Source organism: Watersipora subatra, chromosome 1 (genome assembly GCF_963576615.1).
Source record: "Watersipora subatra chromosome 1, tzWatSuba1.1, whole genome shotgun sequence".
Lineage (NCBI taxonomy): Eukaryota > Metazoa > Bryozoa > Gymnolaemata > Cheilostomatida > Watersiporidae > Watersipora > Watersipora subatra.
Genome location: NC_088708.1, coordinates 69028581 through 69054587, shown reverse-complemented (window position 1 = coordinate 69054587; position 26007 = coordinate 69028581). Strand labels below are relative to the sequence as shown.

Sequence of the window (26007 nt, the reverse complement as noted above, 5' to 3'; positions counted from 1 at the left end):
AAATATCTTTGTATGTATATATAATTATGTTAATTAATTTTGAAACTGAAAGTGTAAACTCACTATAAAAAAAGTAAAATTATCAGCATAAACTTGTATTGAATACAAAGAACAAATGAGTCTAAACAGTTTCTACAGGAGGAACAAACACCTAATTAAGGACATTTTACTTTCCTAATGTTGAAGCAGTCTGAGTTGGATGCTTTAGCTATATACTGTGTTCCTGTGGCCACAGCTTTAGACATATACTGGGTTCTTATCTCTGATGAGACTCTTAACTCTTACTTATTTCTGCAAAACAATGATGAGTGACTGCCAGAAACCTGTACTGTAAAGTATACTACAACTAAACTTGAATCTAATACAAATTTTTAGATTGAAGCAAGTAAGAACTGGCTATGAGATAATTTGAAAGCTATCGGCATAAACTTGTATAGAATACAAACAACAAATATCCATTATATTTTCTATAACAAACACAAAACAAACGGAGTACTTACTATTGACATAAAGACAGACAAAACAGTGTACATACGATGCCTAGAGTGTGCATGGCTAAACCAACATGAAGATAAAACTAACTGATGGCTACAATATTTAGTTACACATACGAATACCCACTGATATCACTTCATGACACCTGCAAACACTACACAAAGCCTATGAACATGTGCAGACACCTATGGCGAGTAACTCTATCAATATAGACACCGGGATGACATGCTATGAGTTAGACCTGTATTATAAATAGGAAACAAGGTTTGCTGAAAGCTTGAAACCGTTATTACTTCGAAATATAATGAAACCACTACATATAAATTATTTCCTGCTTGAGATGTTACACCCATTGAGTGATGGGTAAAAAAACATTCCTGCAAAAATTAACCAAAACTTGTTTAATTCATTCACAGTTTAATAAAAATGCAAACGCAAAACCAAACTGCAGATAATCACACACAATGTTAGAGCAACTGTATTATATAGGAAAGAAGAAGACGAGAAAGAATTACTGAACAAGTAATGAATAAAAATAAATTTGAATTGCTACGTTATTTTAGAGACAGATGAGTGGGAGTGCAGACTTGGTGATGAAAGAGATGGAAGCTGTGAAAGTAGAGCGTTGATAGAGATACACAGTGAAACTCAAGCTGACTTAGACTAAGCGAACATTGAATTAACATAACTCACTTCTATTATTTGTCTAAAGTGCTATGGAGACCTGTCTAAAGTGCTATGAAGACCTGTCTAAAGTGCTATGAAGACCCGTCTAAAGTGCTATGAAGACCCGTCTAAAGTGCTATGAAGACCTGACTAAAGTGCTATGGAGACCTGTCTAAAGTGCTATGAAGACCTGTCTAAAGTGCTATGAAGACCTGTCTAAAATGCTATGAAGACCTGACTAAAGTGCTATGAAGACCTGACTAAAGTGCTATGAAGACCTGTCCAAAGTGCTATGAAAACCTGTCTAAAGTGCTATGAAGACCTGTCTAAAGTGCTATGAAGACCTGTCTAAAGTACTATGATGACCTGTCTAAAGTGCTATGATGACCTGTCTAAAGTGCTATGATGACCTGTCTAAAGTGCTATGAAGACCTGTCTAAAGCGCTATGAAGACCTGTCTAAATAGCACATGATTGACACAAACCTCGCAATAAACTTGCTCCATTCTTCTGAAATCACTGAACCATTTGCGCAACTCTCCAGACAAACTGTCTACCAGTCCCCTGCTGGCTATGTAATCTACCATTGAGGTGATAACAGATAGAGAGATATCTCCCAGGCTGCACGCCGAATAGCTCGCGCTCAGCAGAAGTAGCCAGTTTTGCGCAGACTCTGCAAACCGATGATCAACAAATGGTGAAACGTTAGTAAAACTAACTCATGCAGAGAGACAAGGTTTGCACTAGTCAAGGAACTGTAGACATAGATGATTAGACGTCAAAGTAGAGGATCAGTTTATGAATTTCACCTGGGTTCAAATGCAAAGCCGACTGAGCTTGTTTTAAGGCCCTCCTAACATGGCCACACTTTAGGGACATGATGGCCACCAGATCCTGTACTGATGAAATGGTTTCAGTCAGTCTAAGAACCGAGTCTTGGTAATCAGGCAAGGAAATTATACTGAGAGTAAGAAGTTGGTAGTGAAGTTGTCTGTCCATGGGATAACAATGTATGGCACTGAGGAGACGATTCCTTGCAGACTTTGTGTCACCCTAATAAAAGCAGTTCAAATTGAAGTAGCTTACAATTTTATAGGCTATATAAGCTCAGTGCATAAATGATACTAAGATGTATAGAGTCTTCAAAAATTAAACAGCTACACAACAATATTTTGTCTCTTTTGATGGCAGTCAACTAGTGGTGAAGCCTCTATGAAACATAGAATAAGCTGACTGCCGTACAAACTACACCACATAATTAAAGAATGTAGTAATGTTTGATTTATGTTTTCAATTTACTACCCAATGCTCATAAGTGTTGCCTTAGCAAATTGACATCTGACCCCCTACAGACCCCCTACTACTAGCTTACGATTATAGCAGAGAAACGTCTCTTCAAAGCTATGCATACGCACTTTGAGAGCAGCCATATAGCCGCAAAATGTACACTTGAGAATGAATGCTTCCTTGCTTGAGCTGCATTTTACTAGTTCTGCGAGAGCTGCAAAGGCAAGTTCTCCATCTCCCGAGAGCAAAGCCAAAGAACAGAGGCCAGCCAGACCATATATTGAGGGCGAGTTGAACTGAGCACTAAAAACAATGAATCAGATAAACCAGCCGGTGAATTGGTGAAAGAGCTTTTAGCACACAACAGGAAGTTGGGATAAAAAAAGTGTGCATTTTTAAGGTACATGTACATGAGCATTTGTATGACTGCTCAAAGTAACCCTGAATAACCAATTTAAAGACGGCAACTCCTACACGCAGTCAGAGGGCTATCATAATTCCACGTAGTAAAAACCACATTCGTACAGGAATACTTAAATCTGCATTTTCAATCACATAATATTCAATTTAAAACTGTAACTATGCATGTAGATCATAACAGATCAAAAACCAAATTTTCAAGTCAAAACCATATAATTTTCAAGTTTTTTTATAGGTTGGCAACCATGTAAGAATTCTTCATATGTTAAGTGTACAGTTTTGCAGCAGAATATTTTGGAGAGTGGTACAGACCAATAAGTAGTAAAAACTGACTCTCCTATCACTACCAACACTAATTGTACAATAAAAGTATAGTACAAGTACACGGAGTACTGTGACACATCGCAATAAATGAAGCTGTTGCTATGGATATACCATTGAAAAAAGGCTGTTTTTGCTGTGTCATTGTCATCACATTTGACAGCGAGCATTCCCATGGCAGCATAGACGTGACTTGTCATTGCATCGTCATGACTCAACTCCAACAGCTTGTTATAGACTGCAAACACAATATTCAATAGGATAAATGGTCATATCATGAGAGAAGTTATCTTCTCATCATAGAACATAATTACTACAGTGAACTTACACTTGAAGCTTTCTGGATAATTGCCAAGTTTGTAATGAGAGAGAGCAGTGATAGCTACATCGTGCATGGTAATGGAGGTAATCTGTTGCATCAGTTTGAGGCATCCGTGATAGTCACCTCCATGGCTACAACAGTTGACACATTTACAGACCAGGACAGGAGCCACATGAACAAACTGATATATTTTATGCGATAGAATAATATAGATTATAGAATATATCAGTCATAGAGTTATATCTTATAGGTCGTACCATAAAACTCTCGCCAGGTTAGATCTATAGAGTGATAAGTTAGGGTCTATTGTTTTCTCTGCCAGGTCAACACACTTCACCAAAGCTTCGCCAGCTGTCATTAACAGTCCTTGTCGCTCGAGGAGCAGACCGTACGCGTTTAGAGACTGAGCAGTGGGCTTCCAGGCTACATTATAGCACCAATGAGAGAATATAGAGAGCTGATAATATCAATTCATCTAGTTACAGCGATGTGAACTAGGACTTAATCTTGCTGCGTCACTTCTGCTGAACATATGAATTTGGAAAATTCAAACTAACCTACATTAATAAAGCCCACTGTGTGTGTGGCGTGTGTGTGGTGTGTGTGTGGAGTGTGTGTGGCGTGTGTGTGGCGTGCGTGTGGCGTGTGTGTGGAGTGTGTGTGGCGTGTGTGTGACGTATGTGTGGTGTGTGTGTGGTGTGTGTGTGGTGTATGTGTGTGACGTGTGTGTGGCGTGTGTGTGGTGTGTGGTGTATGTGTGGTGTATGTGTGTGGTGTGTGTGGTGTGTGTGGTGTGTGTGGTGTATGTGTGGTGTGTGTGGTGTGTGTGATGTGTGTTAGTGCATGTAAACCCTATACATTTTCACAATTTTGATCGATTTCGTTCAAGCTTCACATACACATGCTCTGCGCTATCCGCCGAGTCACCAAATATATTTGGTCTCAAAACACCTGCTGGTTCCAGAGAACCTAAGAGAGCCTAAGAGAGATGTTTACAAAACTGGTTCCAGAGAAGCAGCCTTTTAAAGACCCACATGCAGGTATCTGACACCCACCTGTAGACTATCTGACACTCACCTGCAGGCATGTGTTTTAAATTAAAAAAATTTCGAACTTTGCCAGGCTTACCGCTAAATGGTTGTTATTTTGTTAGTCTTGAAAATAAACTAAAAATTGTTTTATATGAATTGGTAAGCAATGAAAAAACAACATATGCCCGGCTATATTTATGTAAAAACCAACTGCTCGTATGGTACTTGCATTAATAAATAATTGTCAAGTTTTTTTTACAGGTTGGAAATGATGTAAGCTTTCTTCATATGTCAAATGTGCAGTTTTGGAGCAGAATATTCTGGAGAGTAATATTGATGAGGCCAAATTAAATAACTTGATGCAATACATGTCTGCCTTGGCTGGAACGGACAACTAGCTAGATAATAGAATACCCAAAAATTTAACTATTAGACCACCGGCAGAGATACCTATTTGACTATTACTAAAGAGCTACTTACAAGAAAAATGATAGATCTACCCTAGGACACTTATATTTCGCTAGTATTTAGTTTCGTGAGTAGCTCACAGAGTAAAATTTCGCAGCAACTTAATTTCGCAGCTCTGATGAGTGCGAAAATATAGTGATGTGAAAATAAATCAGTGGAACAAACATAATTATATTCCTCAGGTTCGGTTCACAGATAAAAAAATTCAATTTGCGACTAGTTTGTAATTGTGAACCGCAGGTAGAATGATGTGGGCAAGGTCGATAATGCAATTTGATCGCTTGCTGCCATTTGTTTCTTGGACTATCGACAGGCCAGTTTTCACTGGGGCAGCTGGCCGGCTGAGCCGCCCCAACTTTTTGGGAATTTTTTACGGTAAGTACAGTCCAACTCGAAAAGCTCGCCCTCAGATAAAATGTAACATTTCATCTCAAACACAAGGTCAACTCAAACGGATTTGTTTGGTCAGTTTCAACGCGATGATAAATTCCTTCAGATAACTCGACCTCAACATCCTTTATTCGAAAAGTTATTTGCCCAACGGCCATGGACGCGGTTTTTATCGCTGTAGAATGTCACTTCATTCCAAGCCATAGAGACAAACATCAACTTCTAGTAGTTCTTAGGCATCATTATTATCATCATCAGAGGCAAAATATTTTTTGTTAACGACTTTTACAAAGGTTTGCAAAAGATTCAGTTTTATCAATCACCCGCTTGGCCGTGTCCCATCGAATGCGTAAAAGCCTCCGAAAGAACTTAAAATAAAATCCGCAAAATTGATCTTTGTTAAAACGCTCAAAAGGAAAAGATGTTTTTTTTTCTGAGTGTATTAACTGCGGTCATGTTTTGCCTATTTTAATTTAAAAACGTCTCGTCAGTCACATCACTTAAAACAAAACAAATCTAAAAAAATTACAAGTTATTGAAGAGGTGTCAGTGGTGAATCCAAACCTTTCCAGAGCCATGCTGCCTGTGTAGTACTGCGAGTGTCAGTGCATGTGTCTTATTTTCTTTCAACACACGGTGCTCACTGCATTGATTGATGTCCCCAACAAACGATAACGCCATAGATATATATATACCTATATATATACATAGGTATATATATCTATGGATAACGCTAACTAATGCATGTGCATTGACATCAAATTCCTATCATTATAAATCATTCCTAATGGGAAAATAATCCTAAATAATTGCAAAATAATAACGTAATAAATTTTGACAGTCAAATTATTTTGTCGGTTTATATTTTAACGATGCTATAGTGGTCGTTAAAAACGTTAAAATGAATGTCGTTATAAAATTCAATTATACAGTATCAATGAACAAAGCTATTTAGTTTCGCTTTTTCGCTCGTTTGTTATGATAGTTTAGTTTCGCACATGAAACTTTCGCGAGAGGATGACACCGCGAAAACGCGAAAGTTAGATGCCGCGAATACATACCTAAGTGTCCTAGGGTACATAAATAAATCTACTGATAGTACTACCTAAGAGACGACTGATAGTACTACCTAAGAGACCACTGATAGTACTACCTAAGAGACCACTGATATTACTACCTAAGAGACGACTGATAGTACTACCTAAGAGACCACTGATAGTACTACCTAAGAGACCACTGATAGTACTACCTAAGAGACCACTGATATTACTACCTAAGAGACCACTGATAGTACTACCTAAGAGACCACTGATATTACTACCTAAGAGACCACTGATATTACTACCTAAGAGACCACTGATATTACTACCTAAGAGACCACTGATATTACTACCTCAGAGACCATTGATAGTACTACCTAAGAGACCACTGATATTACTACCTAAGAGACCACTGATAGTACTACCTAAGAGACCACTGATATTACTACCTAAGAGACCACTGATAGTACTACCTAAGAGACCACTGATAGTACTACCTAAGAGACCACTGATATTACTACCTAAGAGACCACTGATATTACTACCTAAGAGACCACTGATAGTGCTACCTAAGAGACCACTGATATTACTACCTCAGAGACCATTGATAGTACTACCTAAGAGACCACTGATAGTACTACCTAAGAGACCACTGATAGTACTACCTAAGAGACCACTGATATTAGTACCTCAGAGACCATTGATAGTACTACCTAAGAGACCACTGATAGTACTACCTAAGAGACCACTGATAGTACTACTTAAGAGACCACTGATAGTACTACCTAAGAGACCACTGATAGTACTACCTAAGAGACCACTGATATTACTACCTAAGAGACCACTGATAGTACTACCTAAGAGACCACTGATAGTACTACCTAAGAGACCACTGATATTACTACCTAAGAGACCACTGATAGTACTACCTAAGAGACCACTGATATTACTACCTAAGAGACCACTGATAGTACTACCTAAGAGACCACTGATAGTACTACCTAAGAGACCACTGATATTACTACCTAAGAGACCACTGATATTACTACCTAAGAGACCACTGATAGTACTACCTAAGAGACCACTGATAGTACTACCTAAAAGACCACTGATAGTACTACCTAAGAGACCACTGATAGTACTACCTAAGAGACCACTCATAGTACTACCTAAGAGACCACTGATATTATTACCTAAGAGACCACTGATAGTGCTACCTAAGAGACCACTGATATTACTACCTCAGAGACCATTGATAGTACTACCTAAGAGACCACTGATAGTACTACCTAAGAGACCACTGATAGTACTACCTAAGAGACCACTGATATTAGTACCTCAGAGACCATTGATAGTACTACCTAAGAGACCACTGATAGTACTACCTAAGAGACCACTGATAGTACTACCTAAGAGACCACTGATAGTACTACCTAAGAGACCACTGATAGTACTACCTAAGAGACCACTGATAGTACTACCTAAGAGACCACTGATAGTACTACCTAAGAGACCACTGATAGTACTACCTAAGAGACCACTGATATTACTACCTAAGAGACCACTGATAGTACTACCTAAGAGACCACTGATAGTACTACCTAAGAGACCACTGATATTACTACCTAAGAGACCACTGATAGTACTACCTAAGAGACCACTGATATTACTACCTAAGAGACCACTGATAGTACTACCTAAGAGACCACTGATATTACTACCTAAGAGACCACTGATAGTACTACCTAAGAGACCACTGATAGTACTACCTAAGAGACCACTGATATTACTACCTAAGAGACCACTGATAGTACTACCTAAGAGACCACTGATATTACTACCTAAGAGACCACTGATAGTACTACCTAAGAGACCACTCATAGTACTACCTAAGAGACCACTGATAGTACTACCTAAGAGACCACTGATAGTACTACCTAAGAGACGACTGATAGTACTACCTAAGAGACCACTGATATTACTACCTAAGAGACCACTGATAGTACTACCTAAGAGACCACTGATATTACTACCTAAGAGACCACTGATAGTACTACCTAAGAGACCACTGATAGTACTACCTAAGAGACCACTGATAGTACTACCTAAGAGACCACTGATAGTACTACCTAAGAGACCACTGATAGTACTACCTAAGAGACGACTGATAGTACTACCTAAGAGACCATTGATAGTACTACCTAGGAGATTACCAGCAGTGTAGCATATAAGACTGCGAATGCCAACCACCCATAGACTTACCGATTAGATCACCCACAAAACTATCTGTCAGACTACGCAGAGAGCTAGCTACAAAGGTGCCTGCTAGCTTTTAGACCATTTACTGACGTGCCCATTAAAAGTGTCAACGTACTACCACAATTATAAATGATAGTTGCCTACAAGACAGAGAGTATGTAACTTTCAAACATGCAATGACGGTACCTGTGAGACCGGCCAGAGCATTGCATGAAACAGTCACTGCATCCAACTTCTCAATGCTGTACCTATAATGTTCTGAATCTTTGTCCTTGCCTTCTATGAGTGTCTTGAGGACCCAGTGAGTGTATCCGAGAGCACTCTCTATCTGTAATTGTAGTCGAAATTATATTCGAAAGATGTATATAGTGTTCAGAGTAATGCAGATGACCTTTTTGTTTCATTACCAATCTTTTGAAAGTTTTTAAATGGACTGGCTATTAGTCACAGAAAAGTCATAGTTAAGATGACTAAATAGAATGAAAAAGCAGGCTGTTTGTTAGCTATGAATAAATTTTTAAACTTGAGTTGTCTCATTTTTATGCCTTGCGTGGACATACTTGTTTATTCACACTACTGATAATTGAACGATGCCAATAAATTCAACTGAAGGCAAATCAACTGAAGATGAGCAAAAGGTCAGTAGCACCTTCCAAAGAGCAGCAGTAGAGTGAAGCGCATAACGTACTAACTATTAATAGGCTGCTATGAAACTTTGAATATTCATTGAAGCCTATTGACCTACATTATTGCCCAGCTCTGTTGTGTGCCTAAACAGATCCATGGCCTCCTCGGGTGCAACTTTTTCAGCAACAAGTGCCTGGCCAGTCCAGCATTCGTTGTATTTTGGATCTGCTGATTGGGCAATTTTAAGGGCTTCATGAGCTAATGAGAGATCATCTTTCATCAGGTAAAGTGCGGCCAGGTTGGTCCAGCCTTGAACATTCTAAAAGCAGTAAAATCTATACACAGGCTTTTTACTATGTTTACTAGTTTTAGAGTAAAGGAAGCCCCAGAAATAAAAGCAAGATAAGGAAACCATAGACTTACTCACATTCTGATCTAGTTCCACGCTGCGTATCAAGTAGTGTTGAGCAGCAGCTGCATCAAACAGATCTAAAGAATAACTCAGATGAGCCAATAACCTTTCTGCACATTGAGCATGACTAGAGCAAAAGAGGGGGCTCTGTTAGAAATAACACACTGTAGTACCTGGCTGTAGATAGATGGCGCCGAGGCAGTTGTAATGGGCCACCACGGACTTGTCGAGAGCTATCGCTTTCTGAGCGAACTGGGAGGCAGCTTGTAGCAACGATTTTCTTCGTGCCGACTCTGTTGAAAGCTTTGATTGGTAGAGATAGTTGACAGCTAAGTCATGCCAGGAAGATGAAGAATCCACCTTCAAATGTCTGCACTGAGCATAGCACCTACGACAAATAAAAACTATTAATATGTTATGCAGATACTGTATTATGTTCCGCTATTTACAGGAGTTCCCAACCTTTTTCATTCAGTTCCTCCCTTATGCCTTTTCATAAATTTGATTCTCCACACGCTTTTAACTCACATGACGAAAAACAACCGATACAAAATACATTTCCATTTTATTGTACATATCTTAACATATAACAACATATTATTAATTTTTATACAGCATGCATACAACACATCACAATACATGACCTTCGGCATGGCGGTGATTTGGTTTATGACTACGTTAACTTACTATCCAGGCAAAATCTGAATGGATGTGTTCCCATATATCTGGGTTCTGACTAGTAGCTCATTATTAGCAACTAGTGTTATAGATAAAACCAAAATGTTGAATGATGAAACCCAAACTCACATGGCACTGCTGGACATAAATTTTAAAATTTAACAAACCAGACACTTCTCTGTTCCCTTTGTATATTCAAAATTTCCCCTAGAGAGGAATTCCTCCCTAGGGGGAATTCCTCCCTAGGGGGCATACCTCCATGGTTGGGAACCCCTGCGCTATTAGCTTCTACAATAAGTCTATTTTGTAAATAGAGGGCACAGCTCTTCGCAATAATGGTGTGATAACATTGCCCGACTTAAGACAAGACCTTGTGAGGCATGAGTAACAGCGCTGCTCTCGCAAGAGCGAATTCCTACAGAGCTAGTGGCACCACCAGACTTAGCAATGGACCGCTGACATCTGGTACCATCAATGATCTGTACTGAATTGACTGCAATCAAGCTCAAATGTAAAGCCATAACCGCTACCACAACCTTTCACCTATATCCTCATGCTACTATTACATCATCAATGTAACATCATGAGAAGGCAGTTGAGTTTGTTACTGATCCGTTACAATTTATAGCAAGTACTGTGACAGTAGAAAACTTTCATTCTGAGCAGACCGCAAATCTGAAAACAGTCAATTCATTTCTTCGCGAGATCATTTACACAATAAAAGTCTCTACTTATGCAGCCTTAGAACAAATCAATGAACAAATAACACGCCAAACCATATAACTTTCAGCACAAATAAAAAAATAAAACGTACTACTTCCTGAAAAAAACTTTTTAATCTGGCTATTGAGGAGACAGAGTGAGAGAACACAAGAGGTGAGAACAAGAGAGTGATAGAGAGACAAGAGCATGAATGTGAGAGTGGTAGAACTAAAGAGAAATGATAAAGATACTGGTGTGTTAACCTACCGAGCACCAATAGCCAGTGCATGAGTAACATCAATGGACTGGGTGGATCCTCTAGGAGCCTCCGCACCACCAGTGCTTGTAAGAACCGCTGGACAAATCAGCCTAAACATAAAATTTACAAATCATTACACCATATAAATATGTCGAGGTAAGTTTGCCAATTAGCAGGCCAAACAAAAATACAACACTATTAGTTAGCAATATTCAAGTAGGAGCATTACTGCAGAGAGTTGGCGAACGAATGTGACAATAAAACTTTTATTTTCATCTTGATGACATCCTAGCTTCTACGCACTTGGAACAACAACCCAAGTTGAGAACAGCTTGTAAGTTTTCACTCTATCACCGGTCTTCCCTCAATTTTGTCAAAAAAACTAATGGTAAGATCTGGCTTCTGACTGCACAGGTGACTCTTCTCTTGGCAATGTGACATATGACTTAAAACCAAATGACACCGCAGATATGATGTTCTGATTAGCATGTACATTCATGAACATGTGTTTATAAACTAATACAACATACAATGACAAACATGCTAGCATGCAGTGTACATAAAACACAAGCTATAGACATACAAAGTGTCTATTGGCAGCTGATAGCATAAAGTGAGAGCGTCTCCTAGACTTTTCCAAACACAGACGAGGTCAGGTCTGCCCACAGCAGCTCTAAAAAACCACAATTCCAGCATCAAATACACATGTACTTTACAGAGTAAAAACCTACAATTTAATGCAATTCAAAGCCACAACACTCACTATACTCACTGCACTGACTGTATCCACTCACTGTACCCACTCACTGTACCCACTCACTGTACCTACTCATTGTACCCACTCCCTGTACCCACTCACTGTACTTACTCACTGTATCCACTCACTGTACCCACTCACTGTACCCACTCACTGTACCCACTCATTGTACCCACTCATTGTACCCACTCACTGTACCCACTCACTGTACTTACTCATTGTACCCACTCACTGTACCCACTCACTGTACCCACTCACTGTACCCACTCATTGTATCCACTCACTGTACTTACTCACTGTACCCACTCACTGTACCCACTCACTGCACTGACTGTATCCACTCACTGTACCCACTCACTGCACTGACTGTATCCACTCACTGTACCCACTCACTGTACCCACTCACTGCACTGACTGTATCCACTCACTGTACCCACTCACTGTACCCACTCACTGCACTGACTGTATCCACTCACTGTACCCACTCACTGCACTGACTGTATCCACTCACTGCACTGACTGTATCCACTCACTGTACCCACTCACTGCACTGACTGTACCCACTCACTGTACCCACTCACTGCACTGACTGTATCCACTCACTGTACCCACTCACTGCACTGACTCTATCCACTCACTCTACCCACTCACTGTACCCACTCACTGCACTGACTGTATCCACTCACTGTACCCACTCACTGCATTGACTGTATCCACTCACTGTACCCACGCACTGCACTGACTGTATCCACTCACTGTACTTACTCACTGTACCCACTCACTGCACTGACTGTACCCACTCACTGTACCCACTCACTGCACTGACTGTATCCACTCACTGTACCCACTCACTGCACTGACTCTATCCACTCACTCTACCCACTCACTGTACCCACTCACTGCACTGACTGTATCCACTCACTGTACCCACTCACTGCATTGACTGTATCCACTCACTGTACCCACGCACTGCACTGACTGTATCCACTCACTGTACTTACTCACTGTACCCACTCACTGTACCCACTCACTGCACTGACTGTATCCACTCACTGTACTTACTCACTGTACCCACTCACTGTACCCACTCACTGCACTGACTGTATCCACTCCCTGTACTCACCCGGTGAGATAGTGCAAAGCACAACTTATATTTTCAGATATCTTCCCATAGATGCAGTCCTTGACAGCTTCCCTGGCTATCGAGACGTGTACATCCCCCAGACCTACATACAAGTTGCAGTGCTATTCACAGTAGGCACCAGTTGACTACTAAAGTAAGCTTAAATGAGACTAGGTGCACGAACAACATAGAATGAATTTGTCATTCCAGACACAACTGCGCAGTAAACCATTAGCAGGATATAAACATAAAAAATCTCCATAAAATGTCAACATGATTTTAGCTGAGCTTTGATAGCAGTGCATATAATTCACAACCTATTCCATTGATTGCCAGTGAGAACTTCAGGGGAATGCTATTCGTCGGCTCTTGAAACATTTAAAAATGGGAGTTTGCCTAAAAAAAATGAAAAAATAGGACGAGAAAAACCTAAGCTGTCTCAGCGCACCTTTGAGGGCTGGTATATAGTCAGCTTTCTGTTTGAGAACTTCAAGAAAAAGTTGCCGGGCGTCTGAGTGTAGACCAAGCTTGTGCTTTGTCAATGCGATCTGATAGCAAGAGTATATGGACTGCGGATTCAGCTGTAACACAGGAACCAAGGCAAATAGAGAAAAACAAAACCAGCTGAGATGGCAAACAAAATGCATCAAGTGTAGCTCAACCGTACAGCGGAATAAAAGTATAAGTCAAAGAACTTCCATGAAACATAACTGTCAGTACAAAGTACCTGATAGGCTTTTTCAAAGGCGTGTATGGCAGCAACAAAACTACCTCTTCTCACATAGCAGTCACCTAGACACTCCCAACAGTTGCTACAATCATAACCGGCAAACCAGTATTATGAAAAAACATTGACACAAGCTTTAAAAGAAATTTTAAAGCTTTAGCCTTTTATAGTCTTATCCGGTCTTACATCGCTATATGTAAGGTATATGTAAGGTAGCGCAGAGACACCTACCTATCATCTTCATCCGCTCGCAGAGCCTGTTGGAAACAGTTGATGGCCTCTGTAATGTTTCCTTCATTAGTTCGGAGAGAGCCAAGTCGAAACCACGCCCATTTGCCGCTACATGCAGGAACGACAGCAACTAGTTACTGAAGATGTGCTCTTGTTTGCGAGTCAGCATGGACGATTACAAGACAGAGAATGAGGGTGAAGAGAAGAACATAAATTTTACTAATTTGATACTTGAAAAAGACAAGATAAATACCTTCCAGATGGTGACAACCTGGTAGTCTGAGACAGAATCTGGAGTACCTGTTCTTTTTCTCCCTGTGCCACGAGCTGATCCACATAAGCCATGCAAATCTTATCATTTGCTGGGTTGAGTGAATAACTTTTCTTTATGCATTTCATACCTCTCCTACCAAAGAGGGCTCACAGAATAAGGCTGCTAGTAGAGCCTTTGTATGAACTAACCACGTAGTGAAAAAATGTAAGGAAAAAAAGCAAAATATTTTCAGAGGTCATCTTCCTGTTTAATAAAACTAAGGCAGATGAGTAGATGATTCCCACACTAGTACAAGCAGATGAGTAGATAAATCCCACACTAGTACAAATAGATGAGTAGATAAATCCTACACTAGTACAAATAGATGAGTAGATAAATCCCACACTAGTACAAATAGATGAGTAGATAAATCCCACACTAGTACAAATAGATGAGTAGATAAATCCTACACTAGTACAAATAGATGAGTAGATAAATCCCACACTAGTACAAATAGATGAGTAGATAAATCCCACACTAGTACAACCAGATGAGAAGATAAATCCCACACTAGTACAAGCAGATGAGTAGATAAATCCCACACTAGTACAAATAGATGAGTAGATAAATCCCACACTAGTAAATTAGTTTTGTAGGATGTAAGCGGCAAGCTAAACAAAGATAAAGAGTACAATAGTACAGGAGTTAGACCAATAGAATACCTGTCGGTACTGGCAGTGAGTGATGGAATGATGAGAGAGTAGTAAGGGTAGTAAGTACTTACTCATGATCTCCAACCCTCTTATAATAATAGCCTAGGTAGAGGAATGCCTCTTCATTTTCCGTGTCAAGTTTAGCTGCCTAAAATAGTGGCATCGACCTCTTATTAACTTGAACAACAGTCTGTCTGTAGAAAACTATAACTATGGGAGCTATGATAGAACATAGAAGAGCAGACAACTCACAGTGAGCAAATGCTTGGCAACCTCTTTTTCTTTAGATGCTATTTCCAGACAGACCTGACCAAGCCAGAGGTGAACTTTGCTTGACTTGGTGGCGCTAGCCGGTGCTTCAGACAAACTACAGAATGTAAAATGTAGAAAGAGGAAAATGTGAAGTGAATATAGTCGCTGAGCAAACTAGTTAGCTGTGGCTTCTATAACAATAGTTTACCAACTGAATATTTATAATTTACCAAGTTGGCTTTAATTCTGATGAAATATAATAGATATTTGCTAAAAACTACGCCTTTTTGCAATGACATGATGTACTATATATATTTGCCCATCTAGGAAAATGCGGCAAACCTTCTGTTTTAGTCTAAACATAGAGCACTCATCTTTTACTGATTTACATAACAGGAAAATGAGTAAAACACAAAATTTTAAGAGTTTGTTAGGCTCAGGGTGAATTTTAGTCCTATGACCTCCTCGCTCTTTCAACTTCTACTTTTAAAAAAATCAATAACCAATCTTTAATGCCCCGATCTGCACAGAGAATGAATTGTTGCAAAACAAGATTAACCCATCACGTGCCATGAGTGGTGTAGTGTCGTCCGGCACAGCGTTTGTGTATGGTCATGAACTACACAGTGCAGCTTTAGCTGGTTTTGCGCAAAAAATTTTGATTAGTGAGTAGTTAATTAATTAGCCTATCATATCTGCGTTTAATTGAAAGAAAACTATTGTCTGCCTGCATTGAGTCAATAGAAAACATGTTTACAGTCCACGCTGAGCTGAGTTTTGCTTTACAAAAGAGTTAGGTTTTTATCGCAATTTCTTCTTTGCAATTACCAGCCGTGTCAGACCCATTACAGCTACGAAGGCTTCACAAACTATAGAACAATGGATTCTAATGGATTTCTGGTTATGGTTTATTGAGTGATACTACTAGTGAGAGTAATACTACTAGTGACAGTGATACTACTAGTGACAGTAATACTACTAATGACAGTGTTACTACTAATGACAGTAATACTACTAGTGACAGTAATACTACTAGTGACAGCAATACTACTAATGACAGCAATACTACTAATGACAGTAATACTACTAGTGACAGCAATACTACTAGTGACAGTAATACTACTAATGACAGTAATACTACTAGTGACAGTAATACTACTAATGACAGTAATACTACTAGTGACAGTAATACTACTAATGACAGTAATACTACTAGTGACAGTAATACTACTAATGACAGTAATACTACTAGTGACAGTGATACTACTAATGACAGTTTGTAATACTACTAGTGGCAGCAATACTACTAGTGACAGCGATTATTTTATTTTTAACTCAAATAATAATGCCATAAGCTATAGCAATAGTAATAAATCTTCAGACTCGAAACATGATCAAATTGTTAGTTACAGCAGTCAGTAGGGATAGGGGCCAAAAATGTGTCCAAGCTCATTCTGCAACAAGTTTGTAGAATTTAATATTGGATCAGCTGATGTACAATTTATGCTGATTAATTTGATATCAAAGCCTTTCTAATAGGCGTTGTGGTTTAAAAGTAATGACAACTTATATGTACTATTGTCAAATACTAGGTTTTACTGACTATTCAATTATGTTCCAGAAAAAAAAAACTGGGTAGCGACAGAGTTGAAGCGTGTGAATCAAAAACTCACAGTGTATAGGCTGTGTCATACGCTGTCCTAGACTTGTATAAATATCCAAGTAATGCCTTGTCTTCTGCACTCTCCGAGTCCAGCAACTAGAAACAGTGTTAACTATTAATAAAACAGGATACACAAATCTCGAACGATCAGGGTGAGAAAGAAACTGTGACACGAAGTAAGTGTTTGTGAGATTTTTCAATACCTTCTCAGCCTCTTCACCACTTCCAGATTCTATGAGCGATATAATGAATTCTTCACGATGTGATGTCATTTCCTCCTAGATACATAAAATGATGATAAGTCTTGCACCAACAGCTTTAGCTGAAGTGTATGAAAATATGTAAGAGTTTGTCATTACTAGTATACCTTATTTATCTACAGGGTGCTCAAGCAATATAATTATGGGTCTGACCTGACGGCAAATACTGATGACTTTTTCATAGCTACGCTGGGCAAAAGCAAGTTGAATGCTGTAGTCTGTGATCTTAAGTTGATAGGTTTTACTGCACTCCTCCAAACATTTAGGCATGTCAGCTAGGTGCTTCTTGGCTACAATGGATGAAGGTCTTTTACATACTGACAGAGCTATATAATATAGTGAGCAAAGGACTGTTACACACCAACAGAGCTATATAATATGGTGAGTAAAGATCTGTTACATACCAGCAGAGCTATATACTATAGTGAGAGAAGGTCTGTTACATACCAACAGAACTATATACTATAGTGAGAGAAGGTCTGTTACATACCAACAGAGCTATATACTATAGTGAGAGAAGATCTGTTACATACCGGCAGAGCTATATACTATAGTGAGTGAAGGTCTATTACATACTAACAGAGCTATATGCTATAGTGAGTGAAGATCTATCATATACCAGTAGAGCTATATACAATAATAGTGAGTGAAGGTCTGTTACATACCAGCCTGAAGAAACTCGGTGGCTTTTTTATATAATCTTTGATTGAGTCTCTGTCTTGCCAAAACAAGGTAAGCACAAGAAGCCAAGGATGATATCAGTTTCTCTACAAAATTGATGAGCTACAGACTCAGTTAAGTAAAACCTTTAAATGCCAGCTGCTAAGCTCTATAGGTCGCACATGACATGACTATGACATGACATGGTCGCACATGACAAAATTAACACCTATATCAAAGGTGAGCACTTGCAAGTCTGTCCGCTACGAAAAGACCGGTATAGTGTCTACCTACATACCTTCCATTAAACATGCTGAGATGTACCTGTGAATTAATATATATTTACCAGTGAGCTCCTATATGCCTATGAGCTCCATCAATAGTGTGCAATGCAAAACATCAATCTTCTGGACAGACACAAAGGCTACACACAGGCTACTCCCATAGACATAAAACTAGAGGTAAAAAGTTTACCTGGTGAAAAAGAAGATGTCAGTTCACTACCATCTTTGACATGATTATACAACTCTGCTAGAGCTCCAGCAAGTAGTGGAGGCTGTATAGCAGCCTGAATATCACCTGTCTCTCTGCCGGGTGTGCCTGCCAACAATTAATTACACCCTCCAAGGACTACAGTACAGGATAAATAGATTGTGGCTGACCTTGAGCAAAAAATTGAACTAACAGATTGAATGACAGACAGCCATTTTAGGAAAGGAGAATGGGTTGTCCATTAACAAATAGAGAGAGAAATATGATTGCTCACTAAAAAATAGGGATGGAAATATGAAGTCCACTAACAAGTAGAGAGTGTAATATGACATCCACTAACAAAAAAGGGAGATATCACATCCACTAACAAGTACAGAGGGAAATATCGCATCCACTAACAAGTACAGAGGAAAATATGACATCCACTAACAAGTACAAAGGGAAATATGACATCTACTAACAAGTACAGAGAGAAATATGACATCCACTAACAAGTAGAGATGTACATGTAAACATGGCACTCGCACACAAGCAAAGAAGAGAATATGATGTTCAGTAGCGAGTAGAGATAGGAACACGCTGTCGGCTGACAAATTATGAGAAGTATTTGATGCTTGCTTACAAGCGACAGTCATATGCTCTTTGGCTTTCTTGCTTTTGAATAAGTATGTTTAACGCAGAAAATGGAAGTTGAACTTCAGCCAAATTAAGCTTTCAATAGCTTACCGCATCAAACAAAGTTTAAAATGACAGAGCTAGATGGAGAATAAAAGTAACTAACCACTTCAAATCGTTTATAGCAATTGAAAACATTACCCACCGTTGACCACATGACAGAAGAGTTCAACAAGGAGTGATGAGAGCACTATCGAGGAAGGATAAGAATTGGCCAAAGATATGCATAAACTGATGACATCTTTTAGGCTGCTCTCTACCTACAAATGTATCAAATTTAACGATTACACGAAACTCCTGACTTTGTAACATACAGAAAACTAATCTGTACACTAATTGTTATACTGGTCGCTTTGATTGCCCAATTCATAGAGTTAGAAATGATACCTGGTATGTCCGGCGAGCGTAGACTTCCCAGAGACTCTTCTCTTCCTCAGTAAAAGTAGACATATCTTTCATCTTATGACAAGTCTTTAAAAAATATGCCTACAAGATGCAGCGTGAGTCAGTCATTGACCAGTCCTGTGTGCCAGTGATAACTTATAGACAATATTGCTTTTAATATTATCTTATTGATAAAAATACAATGCAATTTACCCTAAAGTATTTCAACTCCTCATATAAATGGATTTTATACCTTAGCTTCAGAGCTATCCGCCTTAAGACAGCAGAAGGCCATGGCCACCCACACTTTGTACTGCTTACAAGGATCCTTGAGATTAGAACAGTGTACCTCGACCTCTTCACACACCTATATAAACAAGACAGTATAGCCTACTACTGGTCAGCCTACCACTTTTCACTTTCGCTCACTGATTTTCAGCCCACCTATTTTCAGCCCAGCACTTGTCATCCTACCACTTATTAGCCCACCACTTATCAGCCCACCACTTATCCGCCCACAACTTGTCAGCCCAACACTTGTCAAGGGTGGCTGCTGATGAAAACTATAAAACTAGTGCTAGCCAGAATGTGTAGCAAGATATACACGACAACTAATAAGACTGTAGAGATATCTTGTGCATTACCTTTGCATTATAACTACTCTGTGTAAGTAGATAGATACTGAGTTTCAGTCTCACATCTGCCTGCTTCTCTTCGTTGCTAAAGATAAACAAAGACATTTAGGTGCAGCCAGAGACTATATCTATACTTGCGTTTCTCTATCTCAGAGGCATCTCTAAAATTTCATGTTGATAGCTAGCTAAGAGGTTCTAACCTTGAGTAGAGAATCAGCAGCTTTTCATAGACTTCGATGAGGTTGTTCGGGGAGCCAGCGCCATGTTTCTCATAGAAATTACACAAACCTTGCCATGGCAGTATGTCATCATCAGCAACAGTTGCTTTCTTGTAGGCTTCTAAAGCAGTTTCGTTCTCACCCAAACCTTCCGCTGCTTTTCCAAGCAATGCTAGGGCTCGACTATTGTTATGGTGAGACTTGAGAACTTCCTGAGCAGATCAACATGAGCAAAGTTAAAAAACAATGAATCACTTTACAGGCTAACAACAGAGAGAAACAGGGTCGCAAGAAAAATAATTTCAACAAGAAAAGACTGGTAGATTTATATGGTTTAGAGAGCTTCCATGTGATTATTACTTGCTTTACATTCTTACCCTGCATATTTTGATAGCTTCCTTAAACCTACTTCCCTTTATATGCTCTACTGCCGACTTGAAGGACGCTTTCACTGCTTTAGAATCCATTTCCTGTCAATAATTGGAGTCCCAATTAAATATAATAACAAAAAACAGGCAAACCGAGATGACATATGATGCTAACAGCCATTTTGTGTAGGTGAGACAACCGGATTTTATAAAAGAGTTGCTAATAAACCAAACATAGGCAGACGTGTGTGTTGTCATGTATCTGTATCGAGTGACAGTGCTTGGCATTAATATTTATTCACATCAATTGCGCCTTAGGTGTCTCTATTAATGTGTGTTTGAGTGACGGTGGCTGTAAAGATGGCAAAATAAGATGCCGCCAAGACTGTTGAAGCTTCCTCGGGTGGTTCTAACACTGATCAAGAACTTTTCTTGCATGGATCACACAACTGTGGTACAGAGTATGTCGCAGTTGCTGACCAGGGCAGGGACTGGCAGAAGTGCGAGTGTTGTTAACAAAAGCTGTCCTAAATGGGATCCCAGCTCCATTTTAATACATGGTCGATGACTTTTAGTTCATGCATCCTAAAGGTGTGTACATACCCATGTTGCTGGTTTCTGTCGGGGTTGTCTCCTCTAACCATTCATCTTTATGAAAATCTAGCTCCCACATAGCAGTGGAAGTATTATGAAACAGGTTGTATTGGTTTACAGTGTATCAATATCAGACGTTAGATATATATTCACCTGACCTGACAGGTATTTGAATATAAAGAGCAGCATGAGACTAATCATTGAAAATAGAGAGCAGACCAAAATTGCTCTCGTACCTTCACTTGATTGACCTAATAAACTTCGACAACTACGAGGCTGGGGGTACACAAGATGGCACTATCGTGATTAAAGACAAGAATCACACTAAAGCAGCCTAAGAATACAAACCTTGACCTCCGATTACACTACCAAATCTAACTATGACATACTTCATCTCAGCTTCTGCTAATCACAACAAAACAATACCTTCAAAAAATTATCCAAGCAATTTTTACTCAGTGTATCTATTGATTCTTTTAACATATAATAGTCCAGAAGTTGATGTTTAAAAATACAAAGAGTTTGAGATGAGGTGCTGTAATGCATGATAGCCACAAGTCAGAATAGACTGTGTTTGCAGAAAGATTAGTCTAGAACTACTCCCTCATGCACGGACTCGTCAAGACTGTTTCTATCAAAACATAAAACACTCAATATTGGTCAGTTTGCAAATTTACTGCCTGATTTATAACACTCAAATATGAAAAAGTTGCTGGCCAATGATTTAATATTAGCGGTAAGCCTGGTGATGCATGGGATTTCTTCCATTTTCAGTCAGATGCCAGCAGGTGGGTGTTTAAAAGGCAGGTTCTCAGGAACTAGATGGAGTTTTACAACCAAATATTTAGTGACCTGGCTGAAGACACGGAGCACATGCATAGGAAGTTTGGATAAAATCAGAAAAATTTTTTTTGTAATGCAGATTTTATACGAACTAACAGACAGACACACACCATGACAAAGGGGGAGTTGTTAGTATGTATAGATAGATTAATGCATTTGAACAGCCTGTTAAAGGCCAGTGCATGCAAACCTTTTTCCTGTCGAAGACATTCATAGAAGTATGTCTAGTTTAACTAAATATTAGTCAAATGAAAAAAATATAACACTGCTCATATTGTGGATTTTCTGTCCTAGTTAAACTTCTATGGTTATATAATTTTAAAGGATTTAGGTTTACTGTGATCACCACACCATACAATGTCAATACTGTACTATGTCAATATTGTACTATGTCAATATTGTACTATGTCAATATTGTGCTGTCAATATTGTACTATGTCAATATTGTACTATGTCGATATTGTGCTGTCAATATTGTGCTATGTCAATAAGTCAGCGAACCATTTAGCTGATGGGTTTTTAATTTAGTAATTGAATTGAGCATCTTTCAAAATTCTACAAACAATAAGGTCAAAATTAATATTTTAACCTGACCAACAAATAAAAAAAGCCAGTTATTTTAAAGCTTTTGTGTAGCTAAGCTTATATGAACTATCGCTTATTAAAAGTGTTGATTGGTTATTTCTTGAGCAAATAGCCGGTTAAGACTGGTGATAAAAATTTAGTTGTTTTCTTAAACTTGAAGAATTCTTATTCCATGCTCATATACCAAGTATTGATGAACCTATCGCTACCTACAAACAAAAACCGCTTTAAGCAGTTTGGCATTCTTTCACTTGAATACAAGTTCATAATTGCTAAGTGGTTCTAAACTTGTGTGGTATACTTGGAAATCACTGTTAATGTAAACAAGAAAAGAAGATGCATTGAAGTATTGTTACATGTATGCCAAGGTCAATTTAGTACCTGCTATGATCACTTTTACAATATCAGACTAGAGAAAGCCTGGACCTTAGCACTTGATAATACATTCTCTTTGGTTATAAGTGCATGAAAGTGATTAAAAATTGTTACAATGAATGTTCGATATGGCAGATAATAGTATCTGCGAAGCCTCATGTGTCTTTGTTTACCTATCATAGCCAATCAGAAAGCTATAACTTTTGAATTACTTCTGATGAGGTAGTACACTCTTTGTCACCATTAGTGGAGTGAGAGTGTCTCATATGTTCAACAATGTGCTATGATATACTTGGCCCGAAGGTCAGCAATAATGCTGATCATTTTTAGCTGTCAGCTGAGCAGCCCCTCACTTTGTATATGGTCTGGCAAAAACTGTGGTGGCAGCATCTGGAGTTCACAGAAATTGATGGCTCACCATAAGCTGATGATTTTGTAGTCATTGCGTGATCGTCTACTATCTCTTCATAGGCTGACGAGAGTGCACTACAAGTGTCCTCTACTTGCAAAATATAGGTCAGCAAGTTCAACCTGTGATTTTTCTGTAACTTTTGAAGCATTTGCAGATCTAGTTCCCTTTGAGCTTCACTTACACTTTCCCTTTAGTCTTGCTATGAACTTATAGCACTGTTCTGTACTATCTCAACATCATGTATCTCTTTAAAGATGGATCCCACATCGTGTCTACTTATTCTATAATTGGTCTACACAGATTGGTGTATGCTATGAGACGATTCTGTTCAGGGATATCATATAGTTGTCCCTGGAACTTACGGGCCTTTTAAGTTTTTTGTGCTATGTATTTTCACAAAACTGGGTTCAGTCTATACTGCAGAGATGTCAAACTCAATTGTACAAGGGGCCAAAATTCAAAACACAATCTAGGTCGGGGGGCGAACAGAATAAACATTTACTGAACACACTAAAACTAAATGTTATTGGGACATAAATATGGATGAAAACAGACAGAAATATCACTCTGAAAAAAACTTCAGGTTAAATTGATGTAATAAGTACACAGCAAGGCAGCTAAAGCATTGCATTACAGGATCTGTAGTTCTGCGCAGTATTATGTCATCAGTGCTCCATATCGATGGGCCACGAATAACAATTATGTAAAATGATCTTGGACCAGATCTGATTACACGGTGGGACAGATGCGGCCCGCGGGCCATGAGTTTGACACATGTGGTCTATAGGGTGACACCCAGATATTTTATTTCCTCCTTCCACCCCAAGGGTGTATTTTCAAGTTTGTAGATTAGAAGCAGGGTCCTGTTGCCAAATACAATTGCGTAATATTTCGAGTTGTTGAAGGGCATCTTCCCCTTGAAGGATCACTTCTGTACAGCATTTAAGTTTGACTGGAAGTTAGTACCATATGTAAGAAAGTTTACTCCCTTGTATGCTAGTGTCATCAGCATAAATGTTGTTCCAAGCAATGAGCTTTGAGATATTCCCGATGTTACTGGCAGTTCTGTGGAACACTGACCACTAACTAAAACCTTTCATCTGTGATAAACATGGATCCAGTTAATAATCTAGGTATTCACATCCAAAATCTGTTGTAGTTTTTGCAGCAGTAGTGAGGAAGAAACGTTATAAAATGCCTTTTTAAAGCTCTAGCACATTAGCATGTATGCATTTGGGATTCATTATGTGCTTTTACAAGGCCGTGATATGTAGAGTACAGTAGGGTATTACATGACCGCCAACTAAGGCCTTTTGTTTGCAATTAGGGATAAAGTATTAAATCCAGTTTACAATCTATATGTTCACATATAAAATAGATCATTATTTTTGCAGTAGTAGCAAGTGAAGGACTTTATCAGACGCCTTTTTAAAGTCCAGCACAATAGCATGCATGCTTTGGGATTCGTCATGCGCTTTTTCAATGTTGTGATAAGTAGAGGACAGTTTAGTATTGCATGACATTGCAATACTTACTCACAGACGCCATGCGGTATGTTGTGTAGAAACGTATCAACAAACTTGTTGAGGTAATGTAATACCGTGTTCCAACATCTTGCAGAGGGTACTGACGAAAAAGATAGGTCGGTAATTGTTTGATGAGTCTTTTCCCTTGCCTATCCATTGGCAAGCTTCCATTCATCTAGTAATTTAGCAGCTTTCAAGGAGTCGTAAATGTAGAACAACTAGTAGAACAATATTTAGGAGGATGTACAAGCCTTGCTGCAGTAATTACAGTTATACCAAAACTTCATTTAGTTTGATCAGAATACAATAACATGAAGCCATGAAAAAACTCCAGACGAATCCTTAGCAACTCAATGTCAGATATGTTGACAAGGAAGCTAGAGATCTTTGTTTCCCGTTGGAACCATGCATTTATGATTTATTACTTTGCAGCAGTTGTTTGTATTTTAATTATTATACAAGTTCAATGTTGAAAACCTTTGTGTAAGACTCCGTACAAAATATATACTAAAATAAATCTAATAAGGTAATTTTGCTTACGAAGAGATGGAAGAGTCGCTATGTATCGACCTCCCAACACCAAACATTGGACCAATAATTTAGAAAGTAAGGTACTAAATGAGTCGCTAAAGTAATAATTTTATCGACGACGGGTGTTATTTTGATAGCTGACTTACGTACCCTGTTTTGAGTTTAACTTTGAGGCTCAATTTATAACGCTTCCAACTTACGCGCGTTCGTTTGCAAATTATACATTTGGAGATCGCACATCCCAAAGTGCAAGTACTAGCATATGTGCCTGTGTAATGGATTGCGTGCAACTACCTTTAAAGTTGTACCCAGTCCGTTACTACCTGTTGTTATTGACTAGGTTGGCCACTGAGT

General features: G+C 38.9%; 2 protein-coding genes across 2 annotated transcripts; one reads left to right on the top strand and one right to left on the bottom strand.

Moving 5' to 3' along the window:
* Positions 1–15: 15 nt before the first annotated feature.
* On the bottom strand, positions 16–25707 carry LOC137404889 (tetratricopeptide repeat protein 37-like). Its single transcript, XM_068091118.1, has 32 exons — positions 25663–25707; positions 20797–20889; positions 20402–20631; positions 20211–20286; positions 19820–19933; positions 19570–19668; positions 19328–19442; positions 18490–18615; positions 18021–18122; positions 17509–17645; positions 17299–17373; positions 17106–17191; positions 15433–15547; positions 15252–15328; positions 14468–14620; positions 14215–14322; positions 13984–14068; positions 13705–13837; positions 13257–13359; positions 11960–12049; positions 11385–11486; positions 9911–10125; positions 9753–9814; positions 9444–9644; positions 8885–9026; positions 3768–3933; positions 3517–3641; positions 3303–3426; positions 2576–2750; positions 1970–2213; positions 1646–1833; positions 16–291 (listed from the first exon to the last, which is right to left on the bottom strand). Exons 2-32 carry the CDS (start codon positions 20884–20886, stop codon positions 286–288), a joined length of 3864 nt encoding a protein of 1287 aa, XP_067947219.1. The 5' UTR covers positions 20887–20889; positions 25663–25707; the 3' UTR covers positions 16–285.
* LOC137385432 (periaxin-like) lies at positions 5276–8663 on the top strand. Its single transcript, XM_068071885.1, has 2 exons — positions 5276–5384; positions 8251–8663. Exons 1-2 carry the CDS (start codon positions 5276–5278, stop codon positions 8661–8663), a joined length of 522 nt encoding a protein of 173 aa, XP_067927986.1.
* Positions 25708–26007: the final 300 nt, after the last annotated feature.

What these genes read in the sequence shown, in the direction of transcription:
- LOC137385432 (XM_068071885.1), top strand. Translation starts at nt 5,276, where the DNA reads ATGCAATTTGATCGCTTGCTGCCATTTGTTTCTTGGACTATCGACAGG. An exon ending in CTTTTTGGGAATTTTTTACG is followed by an intron (nt 5,385 to 8,250) that starts GTAAGTACAGTC and finishes GACCACTGATAG; the next exon opens with TACTACCTAAGAGACCACTG.
- LOC137404889 (XM_068091118.1), bottom strand. Translation starts at nt 20,886, where the DNA reads ATGGATTCTAAAGCAGTGAAAGCGTCCTTCAAGTCGGCAGTAGAGCAT. An exon ending in GACATCTTCTTTTTCACCAG is followed by an intron (nt 18,123 to 18,489) that starts GTAAACTTTTTA and finishes TCAATTTTGTAG; the next exon opens with AGAAACTGATATCATCCTTG. An exon ending in CGAGCGGATGAAGATGATAG is followed by an intron (nt 14,069 to 14,214) that starts GTAGGTGTCTCT and finishes TTATGATTGTAG; the next exon opens with CAACTGTTGGGAGTGTCTAG.